General features: G+C 33.2%; 1 protein-coding gene across 1 annotated transcript; it reads left to right on the top strand.

Annotated features, from left to right (window-relative positions):
- The first annotated feature begins 519 nt into the window (after positions 1 to 519).
- LOC124533072 lies at positions 520 to 1,871 on the top strand. Its single transcript, XM_047108238.1, has 4 exons — positions 520 to 666; positions 1,024 to 1,218; positions 1,551 to 1,660; positions 1,770 to 1,871. The coding sequence occupies exons 1-4, from the start codon at positions 570 to 572 to the stop codon at positions 1,869 to 1,871; spliced, it is 504 nt and encodes a 167-aa protein (XP_046964194.1). The 5' UTR covers positions 520 to 569.
- The last annotated feature ends 20,135 nt before the right edge of the window (positions 1,872 to 22,006 follow it).

Raw genomic sequence — 22,006 nt, 5'->3', positions numbered from 1 at the left:
TAGGTAAATAAGTATCCTTCCTTGGAGTTCAAGTTTGTTTCACATGAAATTTTATCAAATTAGGTTCATTGGTTTGGTTGTGAAAGAGCGACAGACAGACAGACTGACAGATAGAGAGTTACTTTCACATTTATAATATTAGTATAGATACAACTTTTGTAGTCTAAAACATATGAAAGGTTGCCGATGTTTTGTCACCGGTTGTGGAGGTCCTAATACGTTAAGTGAACCTGCAACAAGCGCCATATTATGTCACCCCTATGTATTAAAATTAAGATAATATGTATTTTAGATAAACAAAGAGATTAATGGCAAAGTTTACATAGATCGTAACAAAAGGTTCTTTATGAAGATTTCTTCGGTGTCTTTAACTGTATACACTGCAATCATTATTTTCAGCAAATATGTCAATTTTAATCCAACAAGATGTGAGTTTATGTTATTCATCATTGTATTGACTGAAATTATTGATTTGAAGTATTTATAAATATTAATTTCGTGAAATTCTTTCAGTGTTATTGGAATTGTTGAAGTTTATTTTTAATATCGATCGTTATAAATTATTGCTGATGGAATTGGAGATTATCTTCATTAATTTCGATGTCCACTGTGTGCTGCAGACCATAACTACGAAATTAAAGCACTTGAACGAGGAAATACATTACGGTGAATAACAAAATCTGCCAGTAAGAGTTGTTGTTAAAGAAATAAATGAGAGCTCAGGCCAAACTGGCCAGCCGGCATAGAAAAGTAATATTAATAATCTTTAAGCCTTAATTTAAACGACCTCCGAGGTCGAGTAGTGTGTACACCGGTTGCCGTGAATACGCCACTCCGAGGTCCCGGGTTCAATTCACGATGCCTAGTCGATGTAGATTATCATTAGTTGTCTTGTGTGTTTATGGTACCGTCGTTGTTTCTGATTGTCCATAGCAGAAGTTTTGGCTACTTACATTTGGTCAGAGTAATGTCACATACATGTTGTCCAATATTTATTATATTATTGCGTAAATATTGTTTCAGAACCTGTTTCAGCATCTACATGTCGCTCAGTGTGTCAACGTGTCAGCGATCTAACGAAGGGATATGTGTCTATTTGCGGTTTAGTCAAGCAACTGAACGCGTCACACAGCGCTGTCCTCTTTATAATATTCTCAGCGAACACCCTGCTGTTAATGTTCAGCTTCATCAATTTAATTGACGTTTTTATTGTATTCAGTATGTTATTTTATTCCTACGGTATTTATTGATACAAATTTAACGTTGAGCATTAAATAATTGAAATCCTTTTTTGATTAAAAAAATGATTTTATTTCTTATATAATAAAAATAGTTGTCGCCAGCAGCTACGTTCGGGTTTTAGATTGTTTATCATGTGTCATTCAAAGAGCCTAATTGCTTTCTTGGAGTTCCAGTTTGCTTCATACCAAATTTCAACCAATTCGGTTCAGCGGTTTGCTCGTGAACAAACAAACATACAGAGTTACTTTCACAGTCACAATATTAATACAGGTTATAAAAATTTGGATAATCTATTTTGTGTTTCTTAGCAGGAGAAACTCATCAACGAATAAACATTATTCTTCAGTTGATTTGGTGTGCAAAATTTTTGGTTACAATTTTGCTATTTATCGAACCTTGGCACCAAATACAGGCGGAGGTAATATATAATAATATAAATGAAGTATATCGTCTGAGAACGACTTGCCTCTTCATGTCTTGCTTAATAATAATGCCCTTGTTTAATAATAACGAAATTTTCTTTTCAGGTGACTGAGATACAAATAGTTCTGACCAAGCTCATACATAACTTGACGCCTGCTGGGAAGTCCATCCCTCTGAAACTGGACCTGTTGTTCAAACCCTTCTGAACCAGCCAAGTATATCGCCACTAGGAATGTTCACAGTACAGCGAATACTTTTTATTAAGGTACTTTTAAAATTGCTTTTATAGACTTAACTAATGTAAGTCAAGAAACAACACCAAGTGATTAAATCTTTATATGATCTGTATTCAGATAAAAATGCCTTATAATAAAAAAGGTTCGAATCCTGTTATCTTATCTTATTATTACTTATCTATGATTTCGAATAGGAAATTTGTAGCTCTAAGGAAGATCCGACCCGACCCGTCTTCACACGGGTGCAAGGCTAATACTAAATATAGTAGAGAATGTCAAAATGATCAGTGTTTCTTTACTATATTGTCCACGTATACAAAAACCTTCCTCTCGAATCACTCCATCAATTAAAAAAACCGCATCAAATATATGTATGATATAGATAACAAACGTTGAATTCGAAAAAAAATCATTAAAAATGTTTTTAAGTTAATCATTAAATTTTTAAAAATATTTATTTTCTACATATATATTAACAATATTTTTTATATATTTTAGACCATTAGTTTTGTAACTACGTACAGCCTGTTACTAATACAGTTTACAAAAAATCGATGGAAGAAATATGCACACAGTCATTGACTTGAATTTTCATTATTGAACTCTATACGAAGATGTTCATATGTTTGGATTGAACAATGTGACCAGAGCTATTATAAATTTGGATGAATGTTTGTGTTTTAAAAAAAAAATTAAATAATTATTGAAAGGTAATTTTATTCAGAGAAAATAAAAAATAAAATGTATTTTTTTTATATTCTACGTTGTTTTATTACTGCTTTTTAATTCATAAAAATCTATAACATCGTTAAAAGATATGTATTAGTGTCTGAGGTTTTTCTAAAAATTCTACTCAAATTTTACAAAAGAGAGCAATCCGGTCTATTTATAATCTTGGAGCTAGAGACTCTCTTCGGGATGTTTTTAACAAAGTAGGAATACTCACTGTTGCGTCGCAATATATTTACAATATCATGTATATTCACAGTGACATTGATGACTTTGATAAAATCAGCGATAATCATTGTATATGCACTAAAAGTAAGGATAAGCTTATAATGCCAAGTTTCCGACTCACAAAGTCAATAAATCTTTCTTGTGGCAAGGTATCCGTTTTTATAATAAAATTCCGCAGAAATTTTTAACTTTGCCGTTTCGTTAATTCAAATCGTTTGTAAAATAGTTATAATAAATAGTAGTTTTAAAGATTTAAGCGTACAAAGGGAAATAGGAACAGAAAAAGTGACTTTGCTTTATACTATGTAAAGAAGTCGTGGATATTACGTATTAGTGAAATTTACTAATTAGAAGTGAAAGAAAGTAAATAGTTAATACATTACTTACTTGATTTAAGTGGTAATTACACTGTCGAACATTAACCCTGAGTTTTGAACATCCACGGTAGCACGTGAAAGCGATCCTGGTTTTATTAATAAGTATCCGGTGTACCAGAGTTCGTTCTAGGGAAACGCGTACCGCGGTTTTACATTACATTTATTACATTAACAGCCTGAAATTTTCCCATTGCTGGGCTAGAACATCCTCTCCTTTTAAGGAGATGGTTTGGAACTTTCCAGCGAGGAAGGTTTTCCAACAAGATAAAAAAATTACTTATTGAATAGAAATATACAAGCATTGTTTCTTGGCATGAAACAATCGTCTGTATGTTGAATTCGTATCACTAAGTGTTCAGTCGGTGTATAAAGTAAAAGTTAAATAACAGCCCGTAAATTTCCTACTGCTGGGTTAAGGCCTCCTCTTCCATTAAGGAGAGAGTTTGGAACATATTCCAAATCGCTGCTACATTGCGGGTTGGTGGAATGCACATGTGGCAGAATTTCGATGAAATTAGACACATGCACGTGTCTTCACGATGTTTTCCTTCGCCGCCGAGCACGAGATGAATTATAAACACAAATTAAGCACATATATATAGTTGCTATAGGTGATTGCCTGGGTTTGACCGAAATAATCGGTTAAGATGCACACGCTCTAACTACTGGGCCATCTCAGTCGGTAAAATTATAGCAATTAAAAAATTTATTAGTCTTTTGTCAGATATACAAAAGTATCAAAGTAAATGCCCTCACTAACATGTTTTAAATTAAAAATTTAACAATCTAATCTAAGAAAAGTGTGCCCCGCCGTATCAAATTAATTGTTTCTAATAAAATAGACTTAACAAATCAATGCTTAGTCATTTGTCTACAATCTTTTAATAATCGTTTTTGTAATTTGTGCGTTAATAAACTTTCAGGATTTAAGTAATCGGAGGATTTTCTTGTAAAAAGATATCGTACTATTAAAAAATAAACAAGTTTCTAAATTTAAAACCTTATTAAAGTAAGTTATGCTAGTTTCTATAATGGAGATGGTTAAAATGAATAGTAAATTATATTGAAAATATTCATGTCCACAAAAAGCGCCTGTTTTTATCATTATTAAAATTGTCGCGTCGGAACTACTAGTCTGAATGGTTTTTTCCATAATGGATATTCAAGTCTCTCATACGTTGTCCAAGAAACATAATGCTATGATGTATATAATCATGTACACTCGTCTGCTTTTTGGATTGTATTCGAAAGTCCACAACAGTCTAGCTTTTACTGTTGTTGCCAAGATCTATTGCGTCACTTTTGCAATCATTGCAACATATCTCTGTAAGGATCGATATTTTCAGTTAAAGCAAGAAAACTTGTACATACCATTTCTCACAAAAATGTTTATTTTTAATTTCTCGATCTTAGTATCAGTTCTGACCGACGGCGAATATTTCTTCGAATACTTAAAAGGTTTTGACCAAGTTGATCATTTTTGATTTGGTAAAGACGAAAAATTTTGAAGCACATTTTTCTCTTGTTTTCTTTATTTTAATTATTTTGTATAGCATTGCTCGTGTAGTCAAATTATTGATTTTGAATAACGATTATTACGGAAGACAGCTTGAATTCGAATTCCTAATGTTATTATCAATACATCTAAGTCACATGACCCGGATCCTAATGTTTGAAATATTGTGGATTCGTCTAAAATCGCTGCGAAAAAGAATGGAAAGTTTTTCTAGCACATCATGTGTTGACAACGTAGAACAAGTTTCTGTGGTCACTACGATCTTAAAGGAGAATTTGGTAACTTATAAAAGCGAAATTATTGGTAAGGGGATGGCGACAGTTATCGTATACAGATATCAGTTAGCATATTATGTAGTCGAATATTAATGGTTATGGAGTCAAATAGTCCGGATAACCACAGGTCATATTCACACGTTACATGTATCCGTTTGGATACTTAAATTTAATCCGTTTTAATACTTGCACATTGAAATCTTTGAGTTTTACATTAATTAATATATTAATCTTGTGCTTAATATTTACTTTTCGGTATTTTAATATTTGTCAATATAATATAATGGATCATGATGAGGTAATCTGAATTTATTTCTATGCTAATAACGCCTTGTATGTGATAATTAAGTATTATATATTTTAATATTTTATTTCTTATTAATATAGCTGATGACACAAGTGCGCCAAATAGAAAAAAATATATAATTTGCACCAATATGAATGATTTCTTCAATTTAAGAAAAAGCTTAAAAAAGCGTAAAGAGTTGATAGTGTTCTGCTAATCGTTCACTCTGCTAAAAAAATAAATAAAAATCGAGTAAAACTTTTAATAAGATCCCGAATGACATAGTAAATAGTTCAATAGTTTTTGTGTGAAGGAGTAACGAAGATCTATACAGCCATCCTCACTAGCTTTCGCATTTATAATATTATATAATATTAGAATGATTATGAAATTTGGAATGGAGATAGTTTGAGTCCCAATGAAGGACCAAGGCTACGTATTTTTTCATTATATCCCTCAAGGCCCTAAACTGGATGGATTCGTGTTTACTATCTTATTACACATTAAAATATACGTTAAATTTTATAAATTTGGTGTGGGTCAAGTCGCAGGTGAACCTGCTAACTTGCAAGCGAATTTATAATTAGTTTATATTTTATTTTGTTTTCAGATTCTAGTATTCATAGCTTGCTTGCGTAAACATTAATAAAGTGTTAATATGATTTTCCAAATCTGTTATTCCATCGCTCCCAATTGCGTTTATTTTTGAAAGTAATCAATTTAATACTTATGCTATTTGTAAATGTATTCAAATGTAATATTTTAATAATTAACTAGTACCTATCTACCTACAGCATTCATCCATCGAATAGATTGCTTTACTTTTTATACGAAACTACTTTAATTTAAAATATTAATTTAAGTAAGTGTATATTTCAATGTTATTTGTATATAAAGTTTATAATATTAATCATCGCCTGAAATATCGAATCAAATTAAGTAATTGCGTTATTACAGACAAACACTGAAGTATAACACTACTGGCAGACTTTTCATCATTCCACGCGGATATGATTTGTACTATTTTTAATTTTCATGGATAATCAGTTAAAGAGTTAATTTTAATAAAAATACATGTGCAAATAATATAAATACTATAATGTCGGGACTGTAAGTTGGTTACAACCAAAAAATGATACTGACAGTTGAAATGAACAATAAATTGTGTAGAAGATATTCATGACAATAAAAGGGCCGGTTTTTGGTCCGAGAGGTTTTCCCACAATGGATATTCAAGTCTCTGACCCGTTGCCGGAGAAACATTACACTATGATAAACATAATCATGTACACTCGTTTGCTTTTTCGATTATATTCGAAAGTCCACAAGTATTGAGCCTTTACTGTTATCGCTAAGATTTATTGTTTTACTTTTGTAATCGTACTAACGTATTTGTGTGAGCATATGTATTTATTATTACAGCAAAATTACCTAAATATGCCGCTTATCTTAAACCTTGTACCTTTTATTTTCACAAAATTAGTATCAGTTCTAACCGACGGCGAATATTTTTTCGATTACATGGAAGGAATAGGCAAAATACATAACTCAACGTTTGTCGAAGAAGAAAATTTTAAAGTTCTCTTTTCTTTTGTCATGTTCGTATTTGTTATTTTATTTCGTATCGTACGGACAATAATATTAATCACTTTTCCAAACGAGTTTGTCAACCGTCTGATTTGGGGCTTTCTACTAATGTTAACGTCGGTAAATTTAAGTCATATCACCGCGATCTTAATGTTCGAAATATTGTGGATTCGTATGAGGTTATTAAGGAGAACAACGGATAGTTTTTCTGTTGTATCACACAGCGGCAATGAAGAACACGACGCGATGCTCACGACTCTAACTGATCATTTGAGCGCTTATAAAAACATATTAGATAACAACAAGAATATCGGCCACGCGACGAAGCTCTTGGTAAGGAAGATAGCTTTTATCCAATTTTGCTAAAAAGTGTTATGCGACACTATATATATTTCAGGCTCACCTGATGGAAAGTGAATGCCACCATCTATGGACGTTTTTAAAAAACAATAACTTGGCTTTGAGCTTTCTTTTAACGTGAAAACTGGTGTCCGTTTTGGGTCTAATAGTCAAACCCTTGAATCTAAGATTCAGCTTAGAAATGATTCGATTTCTGACATTTCATTAAAACACGCATCATAATAGCTTATCAACGAAAGTCCCTTCTCATTTAACGAGTGACTTCGTAAAGAATAACACAGCAGGTCATGGCAACTTCTTAGTCATATTTTTCTGTCCTGTAAAACTGTCACTTGCAGGAACTCCTACACTCTTAATTTATTCATAGCACATATTTATATTATTTAAGTGTTTATAGTTATTAAGGTTTTTCAGATGGTGTTCAACTTGCCATTTTATTTTTCAGTTTTACTAGTTTTTACCGATCTTATTAGTCGGAACGTACTGCAAACGCGAGTAAGTATAGAAATATATATGTCAGTGCAAACTTGATGACAATGTTACATTATCTCGCGAGATAGTGAACTGTTGAACGAGTTGGGACACCTCAGACACCTTGACAACAACGAGTAACATTGATCACTTTGATAAAATCTGTGATAATCATTGTATGTGCACAAGAAGTAAGGATAAACTTATAACGCCAAGTTTCCGACGTCGCAAAGTCAATAAATCCTTCTTGGCTAGGTATCCGTTTCTTTAATAAAATTTCAGAGAAATTTTTAAGAAATTTTTAAGTGCAAGATTATGCAGATGACTAAAAAGCGTGATATGTAAATGTAAAATAATATGAGTCTTTCAAATAAAAGCCGCGTAGAATGTGGGTAGGTCTACTATATCTATTTTTAGTTAAAATATTGTTGTAAAAGCAGTTACATTATTCTTATTAAAAAGATATTTAAATAAATTGACTGAAATAAAGTACATACCTGCATTCAGATGCCTATAATTATATTCATATCAGAACTCTAAAATCAGATCAAGAGAATATTAATGCTTTTGAAAATATAAAACGAACACTATAATTAATGCTAAAACTACTCCAACTGTCTGTCTGCTGTTCTTTCACGGTCAAATGACTGCACCGCATTCGATAAAATTAGTTAGGAAGCTAGCTTAAACTACAACGAGGGAAGTTGATTTTTATGCCTATACCTGACGAACTGCCAATAAAAGACAGCAAGCGAGGTCGCGGCCGATAACTAGTAACACATTTGTTGCTTAATCGCTAAAAGAAAATCGCTTAACAAGACTACATAAATAGACATATCCATTAGTAATAAAATATTGAGTGTATGGAATAACTCTATTTGTCTATGACGTCAGTCATAATTTGGAACGCTAACGATATTTACTTCCGATAATTATGTGCGTCTTGTTCATTTTGTTACGACTTTGAAAGAGAGAACTGCATTAGTTTGTTGCGCGAAAGCTGTCCAGTACTGCAGCAATGGACCGCGGCGCGATGGGATTGTTGCTGAAGATATCGCGCCCGGTAGGCATGGCTCCTGTCAAGTATGCGCCGGATTTCCAAGTCTCGCGCCCTTTGGTAATATTGGGAAGAGTCTTTATGATAATTAACGGTATTGGCCTTTCTATTAATCCTAATAATTGGCGCAGAATCATGGAATCCTTAACTTTAACGATGTTTTAATTTGTTATTCTAGGGCTTTACTGTTTAACGTGCATTGCCGAATTTTCTATGATGACTGCCTCTAAGGGTCTTATAGCAGAAAAAATAATTAAAATATGTGCGGTAACTGTACTCTCTGCACATACTATGATAGGAGTATTCACTGCTCCGGCGAGAATGACTAGTATGAATAATGACTTCAAAAGGCTCAATCAGGTAATATTTATGTGATAGTATAGAGTGAGCCATGCGTCAAACCATATGGACGGTGAATGTTTATTGTTTTGCCAAAAACGTTATCTGAAGCACGCTCAATATGATGCTACTATTGCTATTTTAAAAAAGACGTTTTGGTTGTCATGCGCCTCGTGTTGGACTTACCTCGGCCTGTACCATTCCCATTATGACTTATTTTATTTATTTATTTTATTTATTTACTTTATTGCACACACAATGAAAGGACATACAAATACAGAGAACAATTACAACAAAGAAAAGAAAATAAGAGCGTGCAAAGGCGGTCTTATTGCTAAAGCAATCTCTAACAGACAACCTTTGGTGAAAGGATTTGCAAAAGCAGAAACAGGATAGTGCAAAAAATAAAAATAAAATAATATTCATGATAAACGAAAATAATGACTTATAATATACATACTAATATAAAATATATATAACCTACATACGTTACATATAAGTATATGTATATGTATATACTTACATACATAGCTACATAAAAATAAATATAAATACACACATATAACATTTTTATATATAATACATATTCAATAAACGTACATACATTACTTATTGTAAGGAAAGATAGTGAGTTTTCACACGACGTTTAAAAATATAAATAGAATTAGAGCGACGGATTTCCGGGGTAAGCATATTCCATAGCTTCACAGCTTTAACAGTAAAAGATTCACTGTAAAAGCGAGTATGAGCTGTTGGCATCTTTAAGCGATTGTCACTTCGTGACCGCAGATCAAGATGACAATCAGAGTCAGTGCCTAAAAAAGAGAAACGAGTTTTTAAGTAATTAGGAGATAGAGGATTATAAAGGATAGAATAGAGAAGGGAGAGTATATGCAAGTTGCGGCGATGTCTAATTGTAAGCCACTTATGTTGGTTACGGTATTCGCTGACGTGATCGAATTTACGTAGTGCAAAAATAAATTTGATACAGACGTTTTGTAATCGTTCAAGCTTGTTTAGCTGTTCTTCTGTTAGGTCTGTATAACTACAGTCAGCGTAGTCCAGTATTGGGAGCAGTAGTGATTGAGCCAGGCAAATTTTTGTTTTAACCGGTAATAGGTGCTTCAGACGTTTGAAAGAGCTAATAGTGGCAAATATCTTTCTACTTACTTCTGCAACTTGCACGGACCAGGAGAGGTTAGTATCTATAAGGAGACCAAGGTTTTTTACATGGGAACAGAGGGTTAAGGAAACATTGTCGTAAATAATAGCGGGTAATTTACTATAATTAAGTTTGGAGAGTTGAAAGGTGCTACCAATTATAATGGCTTGGGACTTGGCAGGATTAACATAGAGTCCATACGCCTTGCACCAATTGCAGATGTTAAGCAGGTCCTGATTGAGTCTTGCGATGGCATCATCAATATCGTGTGCTGTACAAGTAACATAGACCTGCAGATCGTCGGCATAGAGATGGAAAGACGATGAAAGGATTTTTGGGATGGTATTAATGAAAATAGAAAACAGGAGAGGTGAAAGGACACTACCTTGCGGTACACCAGCTGTGAGAGGGAGATAGGAAGAAGAGAGGCTGTTAATGTGTACACTTTGCCGACGACCAAACAAGTAACTACGAAACCAGTCAGTTACGTCCGAAGCAACATTGATGGACTGGAGGACAGCCAACAGGAGCTCGAAATCAACCGCATTAAATGCATTGCTAAAGTCCAGCAATGTAAGGATGCTCAACTGCTTGTTGTCCATATTGGAACGTAAGTCATCACATACTTTTACCAGAGCGGTAACTGTGCTGTGGCCCATACGAAAGCCAGATTGATATTCGGAGAGGATGTTGTACATTAAAACGTAGTCGTTTAGCTGGCGGTGCACAATACGTTCCAATACTTTCGACAAGAAGGGAAGGATCGATATAGGACGATAATGAGAAAAGGATACTGGATTTTTATTTTTAGGAATTGGAAGGATGTGAGCAATACGCCATGCTCTTGGGAACTGACCGGAAGAGAGGGAGGAGTTAAAGATGTGAGATATGACAGGTAAGATTTGATCAAGAATTAGGAGAAGCATTCTGCGGTTGATTCCGTCACTACCCATTGCGTTAGACCTGATAGCCAGAATATGAGCCCTAATATCACTTAGCGCCATTGGTGAAAACTGGAAAGGAGGGTTGTTAGGAGTAGGTAGAGAGCGAAGAATACTAAGCGTTTTTTTTTTCCTTGATATCCATTGGGACAGTAGTAGCAAAAAATCCGTTCAGAGCATTGAGATCAAGGTTTGGATTGACAGGGCAAGCTTGGCGTCCGATACCGAGCAACTGCAGAAATTTCCATGTCTGAGAAGAATTACTGTTCTTAATTGTACTGTGAATGTAACGTCGTTGAGCATCTCGACAAACCCTGCTGCAACGGTTACGCAAGCGCTTGTATTTAATTAAATTTTCAGTGCTGGGGTTATGTTTATATTTAAATTTGGCTCTATTACGCTTAGTCATTAACGTTCTAATTTCATTGGTTAACCAAGGAGCAGGAAGATTTTTCAATTTGATGGGACGTAAAGGAGCGTATTTATCAAAAAGTTGAGTTAGGAGCGAATTAAAGATATCTAACTTGTCATCAGTCGTTTCAGCTCTAAATACAGAATCCCAGTCAATTTGGCTAAGCTCACTCATAAACGCATCATTGTTAAAATCCTTAAAACTGCGACGCATTACCACAGTAGGCCTAATCTTAGGAGGTCGAATTTTATATGATAAATATATTAGATCATGGTAAGAAAAGGCCTCTGCGGGAAATTGTCCATGACATTCAACATGCTCCAAGGATGCAACAATGCTAAGATCCAACTGAGATGGTGAACAGCCGGGAAAATAATGAGTTGCTTTCGAAGGGAGAACGTTAAAATTAGAGCTGCTGACAATATTTAATAAACGTTTTGCACGTGCATCATTTTTAATGAGACATGTGTTAAAGTCACCCATAATAATTGAATGTTCTTTATTAGCCGTATGAAGCTCCAATAATTGTTCGAAGGAATTAAAGTAATCAATGTGAAGAGACGGACAGTAAAAAACACCTAATAGTAACTTAACACGGCCAAATAGAACTTCAATAAAGATGTGCTCTGCAGATTCAGAATATTGCGGGTCAGACATATCAAGTATTGTAAAAGGAATATGGTTTCGGATATAAATTGCCACGCCTCCACCTCCCTTACCCACTCGATCATTTCGAATGAGATGAAAGTTGGGCAAAGAGAAGCAGGAAGAAGGCAAGGAGGGTTTGAGGAAAGTCTCGGAAACAAGGATAGCATGTATGTTGGAGTTGTCAAAAGAGGATATAAGGTCGGAATAATGAGCAGGGATGCTTTGAGCGTTTATGTGAACTACATTAAAGTTTTTAGGAATAGAAGAGAAGGCATTATGAAGTGACAAGGAGAGAGGAGAATAAGAACTGTGAAAACTATCATCCGTGGAATAAGCTGTGGTGAAACTATTGCTGTCGTCGTCTGAAAAGATATTAAATTCAATATCATCGATACTCATAATTGTATACTATAAAATATGCGAATAAATATACATATAATAATAAGATATAATAAAAGACAAAATAAAATACTAACAATAAATGTAAAAAAAAAAAAAAAATAGTAATAATATGAATACACAAAGTCCTTTCACCCACCAGAATCATGAGAGAGATCACTCGAGATAATTGTTAAAATATACATAAAACAGAAGGTTAAGCGAGAAAGACATACCAGCATAATAGACACAATAAGCAAAATAACCATCTAATAATAATAAGTTAAGAGAGTAAGACATAGAGCATATTAAAAACAATATGCAAGCTTACTATCTAATAATAAAAATAAAAATAAAATAATATCTAATAATAAAGAGAGAAAAGCAGTGGCAGTACGAAAAGCAGTACCAAAAGCACTTACATTTAAAATATACTAAAAGTCTAAAACAAAATAAAACTATTTTAACAAGAAAAATAAATAAATAAAGAATCAAAAATATAACTACCACAACAGGCAAAAAAACAAGTTTATTTAATTTTATTGATAGTGTAAAACTGACTTAATGCACAGTTATAGTCTATGGTCAGCAGATGTTGTCTGTGACATTAGTCGACTTTGACAATGTCAACTGACATGTTGTCACGCACAAATCACAATTGTTTATTAAAGACATAAAAAAAAAAGATAAGGTGAAGTTAGTAAGATTATGCTACTAATAAAAAGTGAGAAGTGGGTATATAATACAAAAAAACTACAACGTAATAGTAAAAGGCGAAACAACGTATACGTTACATGCATTTAGGCATATAAAAGGAAGATTATTATTAAGAGAAGCTAGAAACAAAAATTACTTAACCAGCACATACAATTACTTTTTAACTACTCTTTTGGGTCTAATATAAGAAGATTTACCTTCCTTATGCACGGGTGTATTAGCAGAGGTTGTTGCACTAGCACGCAGTAACGTAGTTTGTTGAAGGAATTTGACCGGATGAAGATGGCAAAGAATTTAACTCGGTTAAAGTAGTAATCCTGTTATGAGCACCATCAGAGCCCATAACAATCACATACCCATTCCTTGTCCAGCATTTATCGACACCAAATCGCTGTCGTGCAGCTGTAAAGACGCCGTGCCGATCCTTGGTCAGGAATTCTGACAAAGTTATGCCGGAGTTCTTAAGACCGGTTTTTGCATACCAGATCTTGTTTCTGAGTCCAAGATCGTGAAACTTTATAAGAATAGCCCGAGGCTTGTTAGTTTTAGTCCGCCCCAGACGGTGACAACGGCTAATGCTTTCTGTCTTTAAGTCGGAGATCTTAAGACGTTCCGAGAGAGCTTCAACAACAACTGAGGCAACCTTTTCATTCTTGCTCTCTTGGATGCCATGAACCAAGAGGATTTTTCTTCGAGTCCTCATCTCTAATTCATCTTGTTTACAAGCCGAAAGTCCGAGTTGAGCTTGAAGACCTTCCAGAGCACTCATTACGAAGGTTCGGAATACATTGAATTGAGCAGCGATGTTGGATGTGGGACTTGAAGCTGGGTTAGCAGAAGCTTGGAGACTCCTTTGAAAATCAGCCATTTTTGTGTCAAAATGTTCTCTTAGTTCACATATAGTGACTTTAAGTGCGTCCATTATAAATAGTGAATAAAAATATTTAGCTCACTGTGTGTGGATTTTCTTATAAGGAATTAAAGCTGGTAGGTTGAAGGACTTTTAGATCAATTCCATATATATTATATAGTCATAAATTTATTTAAAATTAATAAAAATTGCAAGAGCATAAAATAATGTGTGTTTACTATTTAAGCACCTACCCGCGAAAAAAAAGTTAAAAAACTTAATGCGAGCTCTGGGGGTATCTTAGACAAAAGAATTAATAACAAACGTATAAAACTTAATAGCGTCAGACAAATAAATGAAATCGATTAAAGTTAAGATTAAGTCGAGCAAATTAAGTAAATAAGGTTTTTCAATCGTACAAAAATATTTTATATTATTTGCAGATCGATGAAAAATTACAAAATATTTTGAAGAAGAAAATATTAATAAAATCGAATTACAAAATTTTTATTGCAATCGCAGGATATTTTTTCTTTCGAGTGATACATTTCTTGATCCGTTTGTGGCAAACACAAGTAATCGTCGATGCAGGTATTGATCCATAAATCTTATTTAACTTTATTTGATACACATAGGCATGACATAATAATAAACGGTTTGAACACATAAAATTAAGAAAAACATTTATTGTACGAAATACAAACATAATCTTTGCAATTAAATTTAGTGTTATGGAATTATCAATACACAATTGAAATATTTCGGGTACAAATTATATATTTTAATAAAGAAACGAAAATCTTTTTTATATTTTAAATTATTTTAAAATTATTCTAGCATTGATAATGATAGAAATGGTGTTTCATCTGCTGAATATCTATATTGTGGTATTGCTGCAACTGCAGATAAGTTTATTTGCGCAACGAGTGAATATTACTCTGATCGCAATAAATGATAGTTTGAAGACTCTGCTCTTCGACGACGCCAGGACCGGCGGCGATGAAAGGAATCACGTAGCTCAAAGGAAACTTGGTAATAACATTATTTAATGTTGTCTTAAATTTTCGCGATTATTACACATTTAAATAAAACTAATTATAACGGATGAATCGCGTATATTAATTATTTTTAAACATCCCTCGTATATTAATTATTTTTAAACATCCCGATGTTTAAAAATAATTAATATACGCGATTCATCCGTTATAATTAGTTTTATTTAAATAACATTATTTGCTTAAAATACACTCAACACACACACACTCAACATAGTAAAGCTGATAGCTGTTACAAGTTTCACGGATACGCTTGACTGTTTTTCGTGTCATCGTAGCTACCGAGTTAAGAAACAGATTACGAAGAATTCTTAGCAATAATATTTAAAATGTTCACCGGTATTGTTAAAGAGCATTTGTGTGCTAAAGGATATTACAACACAAATGACTTCTTACTTGATTGCACACCTTGGGGTTTAGACGACCTCATCGAGGCTGTTTCAAATAATGAAAACATATTCATTATTATTGTATGAAATTATACTATGAGTAGTTATAAAAAATGTTATTTGAAAATATTGCTGAGTTTCTTTCGCTGGTTCTTCTCAAGGTGGTACCGAAGCGCTGGTAGATTTTTGTCTAACCTAACCTATAACATATTCTTCTATCCAACAAAACAATATCCTAACCTTTCAACTTTAACCAAATAACAAAAAACAGACAAAAATCATCTTTATATGATCTATTGCGTTAATAAATACCCCCTGTGATATTTGTTCTCAATAATTATATACAGATTTCGATCAGTTACGATTTTATTATATGTGTAGAAAAGGTCTAAAAAATCTTGTAAATTTTCTTAATTTTTTTAAAAATAGGCGCAGAAGAAAGTTTTCCACATATCATTCGCGAAATAGCAATATCTTATGCATTTATATGCAAAGTAGTTGTGCGGACCACAAGAGCCGAAGGCGTTAGCATGGTGCTGGCGATCCTATACACGGCAATTCAATTAGAATTTAAACTTTACAGCATTATTACTTCGGTAATTTCAAGTAAGCAGACAATTACACTTATTTTATCTATTTTATATGTAATTTTTCAAAACATATGCTCCACTGTTCAAAACAGCAAACCCACTGAAACTGCATTACTTCTTATATCACGTTACACATTATTACTCGTCGTATTGATTTCTACTTTGCTTCCGTCGTCATAGTTTCTCGTGGTTTACTTGTAATTATTGATTATTACCTTTAAATTATCTGAATAATATGACAGTGGCTTCAGTAACACGTACACCTTACGTTATAATTCCATGGAATGCACTCGGTGTTAACACTCCTTTTTTGCCGGAATCCGAGGCTTCGTTTATTTATTTTTTTTCCTCTGTGTTTTCGTTTCACTATAAAGCATCTTGTCAATCATATCTTTTCCATTGGGTCTTTTTCGAAAAAATCCCAGTACCAATATATTAATTGTTATTTTTTTATTAATAAATCACACGTTTTCTTCCAGACTCAACAATGACAATATTTATGAGTTACATTATTATTTTTTATAGCATTTGGAGTATGTGTAGTATAATTTTTATCATATACTATATTGAACAATTTCATCGGACACATTATGAGGTAAGTAAATGTATATTTGATATCATCCAATAGAGTATTCGTAGACCGTGTGGATGTCTTATCCAAGAGCCGAATTGTTGAGTACAAATTTTCAATAACTGCTTTTTTAAATATTTGGCTAGCATAGATACATTTTTTTGTGATTGATCCCTGATATAAGTCTTGAGAAATTCTATTGATCTAGTTTTAAATACATAACAAAGTAGCATTTCTGGGATGATACCATATATTAGCCGTATATCGGTGTAGTACAGTTGAGTCCAAATCTTCTCCGCGAGACGAATGAAGACATTTGATAAGCATTGTCATATTGACAGATGCAAAGAACTCACAACTTGATCATCTGTGGAAAGTCCAAGGAAAACGAAAGAGAGGTGGAACATGAGCTGGAGCTGTTCTCCCGGATCCTAATACTGAGCGACGCGAGCTACTCGCCGCTCAGCATGTTCACTATTGACAGACCGCTTATGGTGAAGGTGCATTCAACTTCAAAGACAACAATCAATTCAGTCGATCATACCATCGCGTATGGCTCTAGTTTAAGACGGATGGCTTATATTGACAATTTCTTATAAAGTAAACATTTTATCTTCCTAAATATATCAACATAAAGTATCCGATTCTGAAAAGTCAAAAATTAAATACTTCCTGAAATAAACAAATGATGATCCGAATCTGCAGATAATAAATTCGATGTGAGGAAAAGAAAGCTTATAGATAGTTTTTTTACTGCATTTAAAATTACAAAGAATTTCGGATAATAGATATTAATTTTCGAAGTTGAAATTAATTCTGTGTCGGTGTAGTCTTTATTTATGGTTCCAATATAATTATATTATACTTTTGTATTGAATGATATAAAACATAGAAGAGAAAACGCAGATCTGTTTTTTAAACACTTCAGAAAACGTTCGAAATGAGACAGATGGTTCCTGTAATATTGTTGATTGCAAATTTATGTTTTCATTTTCAGTTATTTGGCGGTTTGGTAACATACTTGGTTATAATTTTGCAATATGGAGACCAAAACGAAAATACGAGTCAACTTTACAATAACTCGACGGGTCAAAATTGAAGATTATAAAAAAAATACTATAAAACAAAGTCCCTGAGCACTGTTTGTACCTATTTATGCTTAGACTTTAAATTTTACACGATGAATTTTGATGCGTTTTTTTTCCATAGATAGATTGATTCGAGAAGATGGTTTTTATGTGTAAAAGCACTACATAAATAAGAGAAACACTGATTATTTTAGAGATTGAGTGAATGTCGTAAATACAGATATTTTGCGCTCACATTGCTAACACTGGCGGAACACTACGAGATAGGTCAAAATAATGTAGTACATTATTGTATACGTTTAAAAGGTCTCTTTAATTAAATAAGCCTAAAATATTTGTATAATAGGCCTGTTTTCGAAGATATTTTAAGCAATACCCTTTTATATTTAAGTATCTCAAATACATTGGGCATTTCATCTCGATCAAAATTGCCCTTCACAGCATGTAATTTAAATGAATATTTTCGAAGATATTACAGATTTAAAACGCCGGAACATGGCAGTTGTGTATTGTCTGATGAAAAAAAATTGTGGACAGTGCGAAGCCAGACGGGTCACTAGTAAATTATAAAATAATGTGGACATTTTTCTGTACCTTCATGTTTGCTGTTTTTTATTATTTTACTGCGACGTACTTTGAGAAAGTCTCCTATAATTATACATGTAATTTACGTTGTGTCAGATTTTTGCTAGCTCACCTTACAGCAATACTGATTTGTCATTTTGTTTTCTTGATTGGAAATGAGCTTGATTTCGTCCTTCAATTATTGAAGGAAACGGGATAGTAATGTTATGAAAAATAATTCAGCGCCACATGCGATGAATGACTTCGAATCGATACACAAACTGTAAGGTCGATATTTTACCTTTTAACTGTGTTGTATCAATTAAGAGTGTGTATCCCTGTTCTTCGACAAATTAGAGAATACTTAGATGTATATATGTATGTGTAGAAGAATCGAAGACACCTAGTGTAGTTCACCCAGTCTGAAGACGCAATTGATGCATTTTAAAGGTGCTTATGCTTAAATCCCTATTATACGTATCAACTATAAAAATATACAAAATTTAGTAAACAAGACTTGATTAAAGAAAGATAGAATTCTAACATACGTTGATCAGAATTAACTTCTGTTAAAGGAATATATCTTTCCTAGCAATGCATGAAGTGCAGCAGGGTGTACCTATAAAGGATGTCAATTAAGAATTTTAGAGAAGCTTCAAAATCAATATTAATGGAAGAAAGATCTAAAGATTACAATATTAACACAGGCTCGCATTGAGTCACCGTAACAATATCCAAAGTAATAAAACAGTTTTTCTTCGTTAATTAAATAAATAATCTCAACGAATCCTCAATCGAAACAGTCATCCTTGAAAGTCCATTTACTCGACTGACTAGACAAATGCCATTAGCATAATTGTATCCACTAAATAAACTATCTCTCCGTTCTGTTCTGTCATTAGTTTGATTAATACTGCCTGAATTATTAATTATTGTATGGATAAAGGCACTAATATGATAATGGCCTTATGTTTTATGCCTGACATATTTAGTATCGGAACAGAACTCAGACGAGAGTATCTTAAATCCAGAATGCCCAGTCAGAAATGTAATAAAATTAATAAAATCGATTATAATATAATAAAGTTAATTATGACGACTCGTCTAATTTTAGGATGTTACTCAAAATTTCACAAAAGCTTAGCATTCGCTGTTGTTGCTAAGGTTTATTGTGTAGTATTTTCAATAGTTTTGTTGTACTTCAGTATCATTGAATTCATGTTAGCGAAACAATATGGTGCCTTCATTATAATTATCCTCAAAATAGTGAGTTTGATTCTTTCGCTTGTGGTGTCCGTGATGAGTGACGGAGAAAATTTGTTCACTTACTTGGAAGAATCGGACAAGGTCGATCCGTCGGGACTCGTTAAGATAGAAAGATCTAAAGTACGATTCTGTGTTTCTATATTCATCGGAGTTTTTTTATTAAATTTATATCGAATTATGTTAACATGGTCTCATCCTTTCAATCAGTTTGGAGTAAACCTATATGTAACAAACACGCTTATGTTGTTGTCATTACATTTAAACCACATGACCAGAATGCTGATATTCGAAATATTGTGGGTTCGCTTGAAATCTCTTAGAATAGCGATGAATAACTTTGCTAGCACTTCAAATCCTGAAAGCGAAACACAAGTCGAATTGTCAAGCATGAAATTAGTTGAATATTTGCTAATTTATAGCAGATTATTGCAAAGTATCAAGAATATAGGCAACGCACCGAAGTTGATGGTAAGCATATGAAAACAAGTTTGAATCGATAACATTTAACGAATTTTATGCAGAATAGTAAACTTGTATTCACAGACAATCTTGAATTTCCAAATAACTAATGACGTGTCACTAACGCTATTTCAGATGGTGATGGCCTTACCGACTTGTTTCATTGCTCTGCTCAGTACTGTTGACGTTGTTAGTCGGAACATAAAATCTGAAGTAAGTGCTAACGATTTATTATTTATGGCAAGAGTTTGTAGCAATATGACATTTTGGTGTTTAAATGCAATAATATAAAAATGTAGCGTACAAAAATGTAATTGATTTATAAAGCCAAGAATTTAAATGACTGTAAAATATGTACAACAAAAAAATATTTTGAAGCTTTGAATTTATCTTAACATAAATAAATCACCAAATCATACGTATTAAAGCAAACTGCTTACTCAGGTAATCAGACGAATCCAAGTTATTACACACAACACACACACACACTTTTAAGAAATTACAAGTCAAGCCCGTAACGACCTTAATAAAAAGTGGCGGCTAAATTCGATTTCGCGCTTTTTTTTCCTAGGCAGTTTTATGGATAAAGGAACCCACTAAATATATACATGTTATATATTAATTCAATTCAATTGAATATTTAAATAAACAATTTTATAGTTTACCATCTAGCAAATGATTTTAAAATTAAAATATCTGTGGTCTTTTCTTTACAGTTCACTTCTATGTTTACTATTGAAGTATTTCTCAATATCGTTCTGCCATGTGTTCCGGCTGTTTTTGGGGAATTGGGAAGCGCTGAAGCGGATAAGATTAAAGCTAATATGATCAAACGATACAGAGTTTGTAATAGTAAGACCAATGCTTTCATATTGAGTTAGTCACACATCCTCATTTCTGAATTTACACAATGAATCCATCCTCCTATGAGTAGTAGTTCCCAGTCTGGCTAGTGTTTTTAAAATATGACGTATTTTTAATTTTCTTACTTACTATAACACATACAGGTAATTCGACGTATGCCTTAATGATTCCCTAGACGTATTGTAAATCCAACAAGATGTCGTTTTTGGCCTTTAGATATACTTCGAACCATAGCACCACAATACTACACATTACTGTTTGGCGGTAGAATATCGTATCAACACAGAGGGATTTGCACAAAGGCGTGTATGTGATTATACATTATTTCCAGATAACGCGCTGCGCAAAAAAATTTTGGACGGAATCAAATTCCTCGAAATCTGTCCGATGAACTTCACCGTCTGGCGCATCTTCGCCGTCAACTTGTCGCTGGTGCTGTCTCTCATCGGCGTGTACACCACGTACACGATTGTGTTGTTGCAATTTCATCATTTAAAAACTTAAACGAGAAGCAGAGCACGCGTTCTCAGCTTAAGAAAATATCAGACACGAATTTGTAAAGGGCTTGTTGGATGTATTAGACGATATATTTAAGAGTGTATGATCTATTTGAATCAAAACGTCATTACTTGTCCCATGAGACCATAAAAAAAGGATCCTAATAAAAACAATGACCCTAACTTGCGTTTTTTATTTACTCGTTCTAATAAACACTATTATTGTAGTTAAATGATAATTAAACTTGATATCTCAAAAAGTCAAACCTAGCGAAATTTCTAGGTTTACTAAGGATATTTCAAGCGTCCCTTTACAGTTAATGTTGACTTGAAAACAATTAGAGTTAAGTATAGTAATAACATGAGGTAACTGCTGATGTTTGATTTGACTTTTTCCTTTTATGTAACGGGTGGAAAAGCGTTGGAGGC

Source organism: Vanessa cardui, chromosome 10 (assembly GCF_905220365.1).
Source record: "Vanessa cardui chromosome 10, ilVanCard2.1, whole genome shotgun sequence".
NCBI classification, from domain to species: Eukaryota; Metazoa; Arthropoda; class Insecta; order Lepidoptera; family Nymphalidae; genus Vanessa; species Vanessa cardui.
Note: the sequence above shows the minus strand (reverse complement) of the source record. Positions and strands in the feature narration are given on the sequence as shown.

What these genes read in the sequence shown, in the direction of transcription:
- LOC124533072 (XM_047108238.1), top strand. Translation starts at nt 570, where the DNA reads ATGGAATTGGAGATTATCTTCATTAATTTCGATGTCCACTGTGTGCTG. An exon ending in GAACGAGGAAATACATTACG is followed by an intron (nt 667 to 1,023) that starts GTGAATAACAAA and finishes ATATTGTTTCAG; the next exon opens with AACCTGTTTCAGCATCTACA. An exon ending in TGACGTTTTTATTGTATTCA is followed by an intron (nt 1,219 to 1,550) that starts GTATGTTATTTT and finishes TGTGTTTCTTAG; the next exon opens with CAGGAGAAACTCATCAACGA.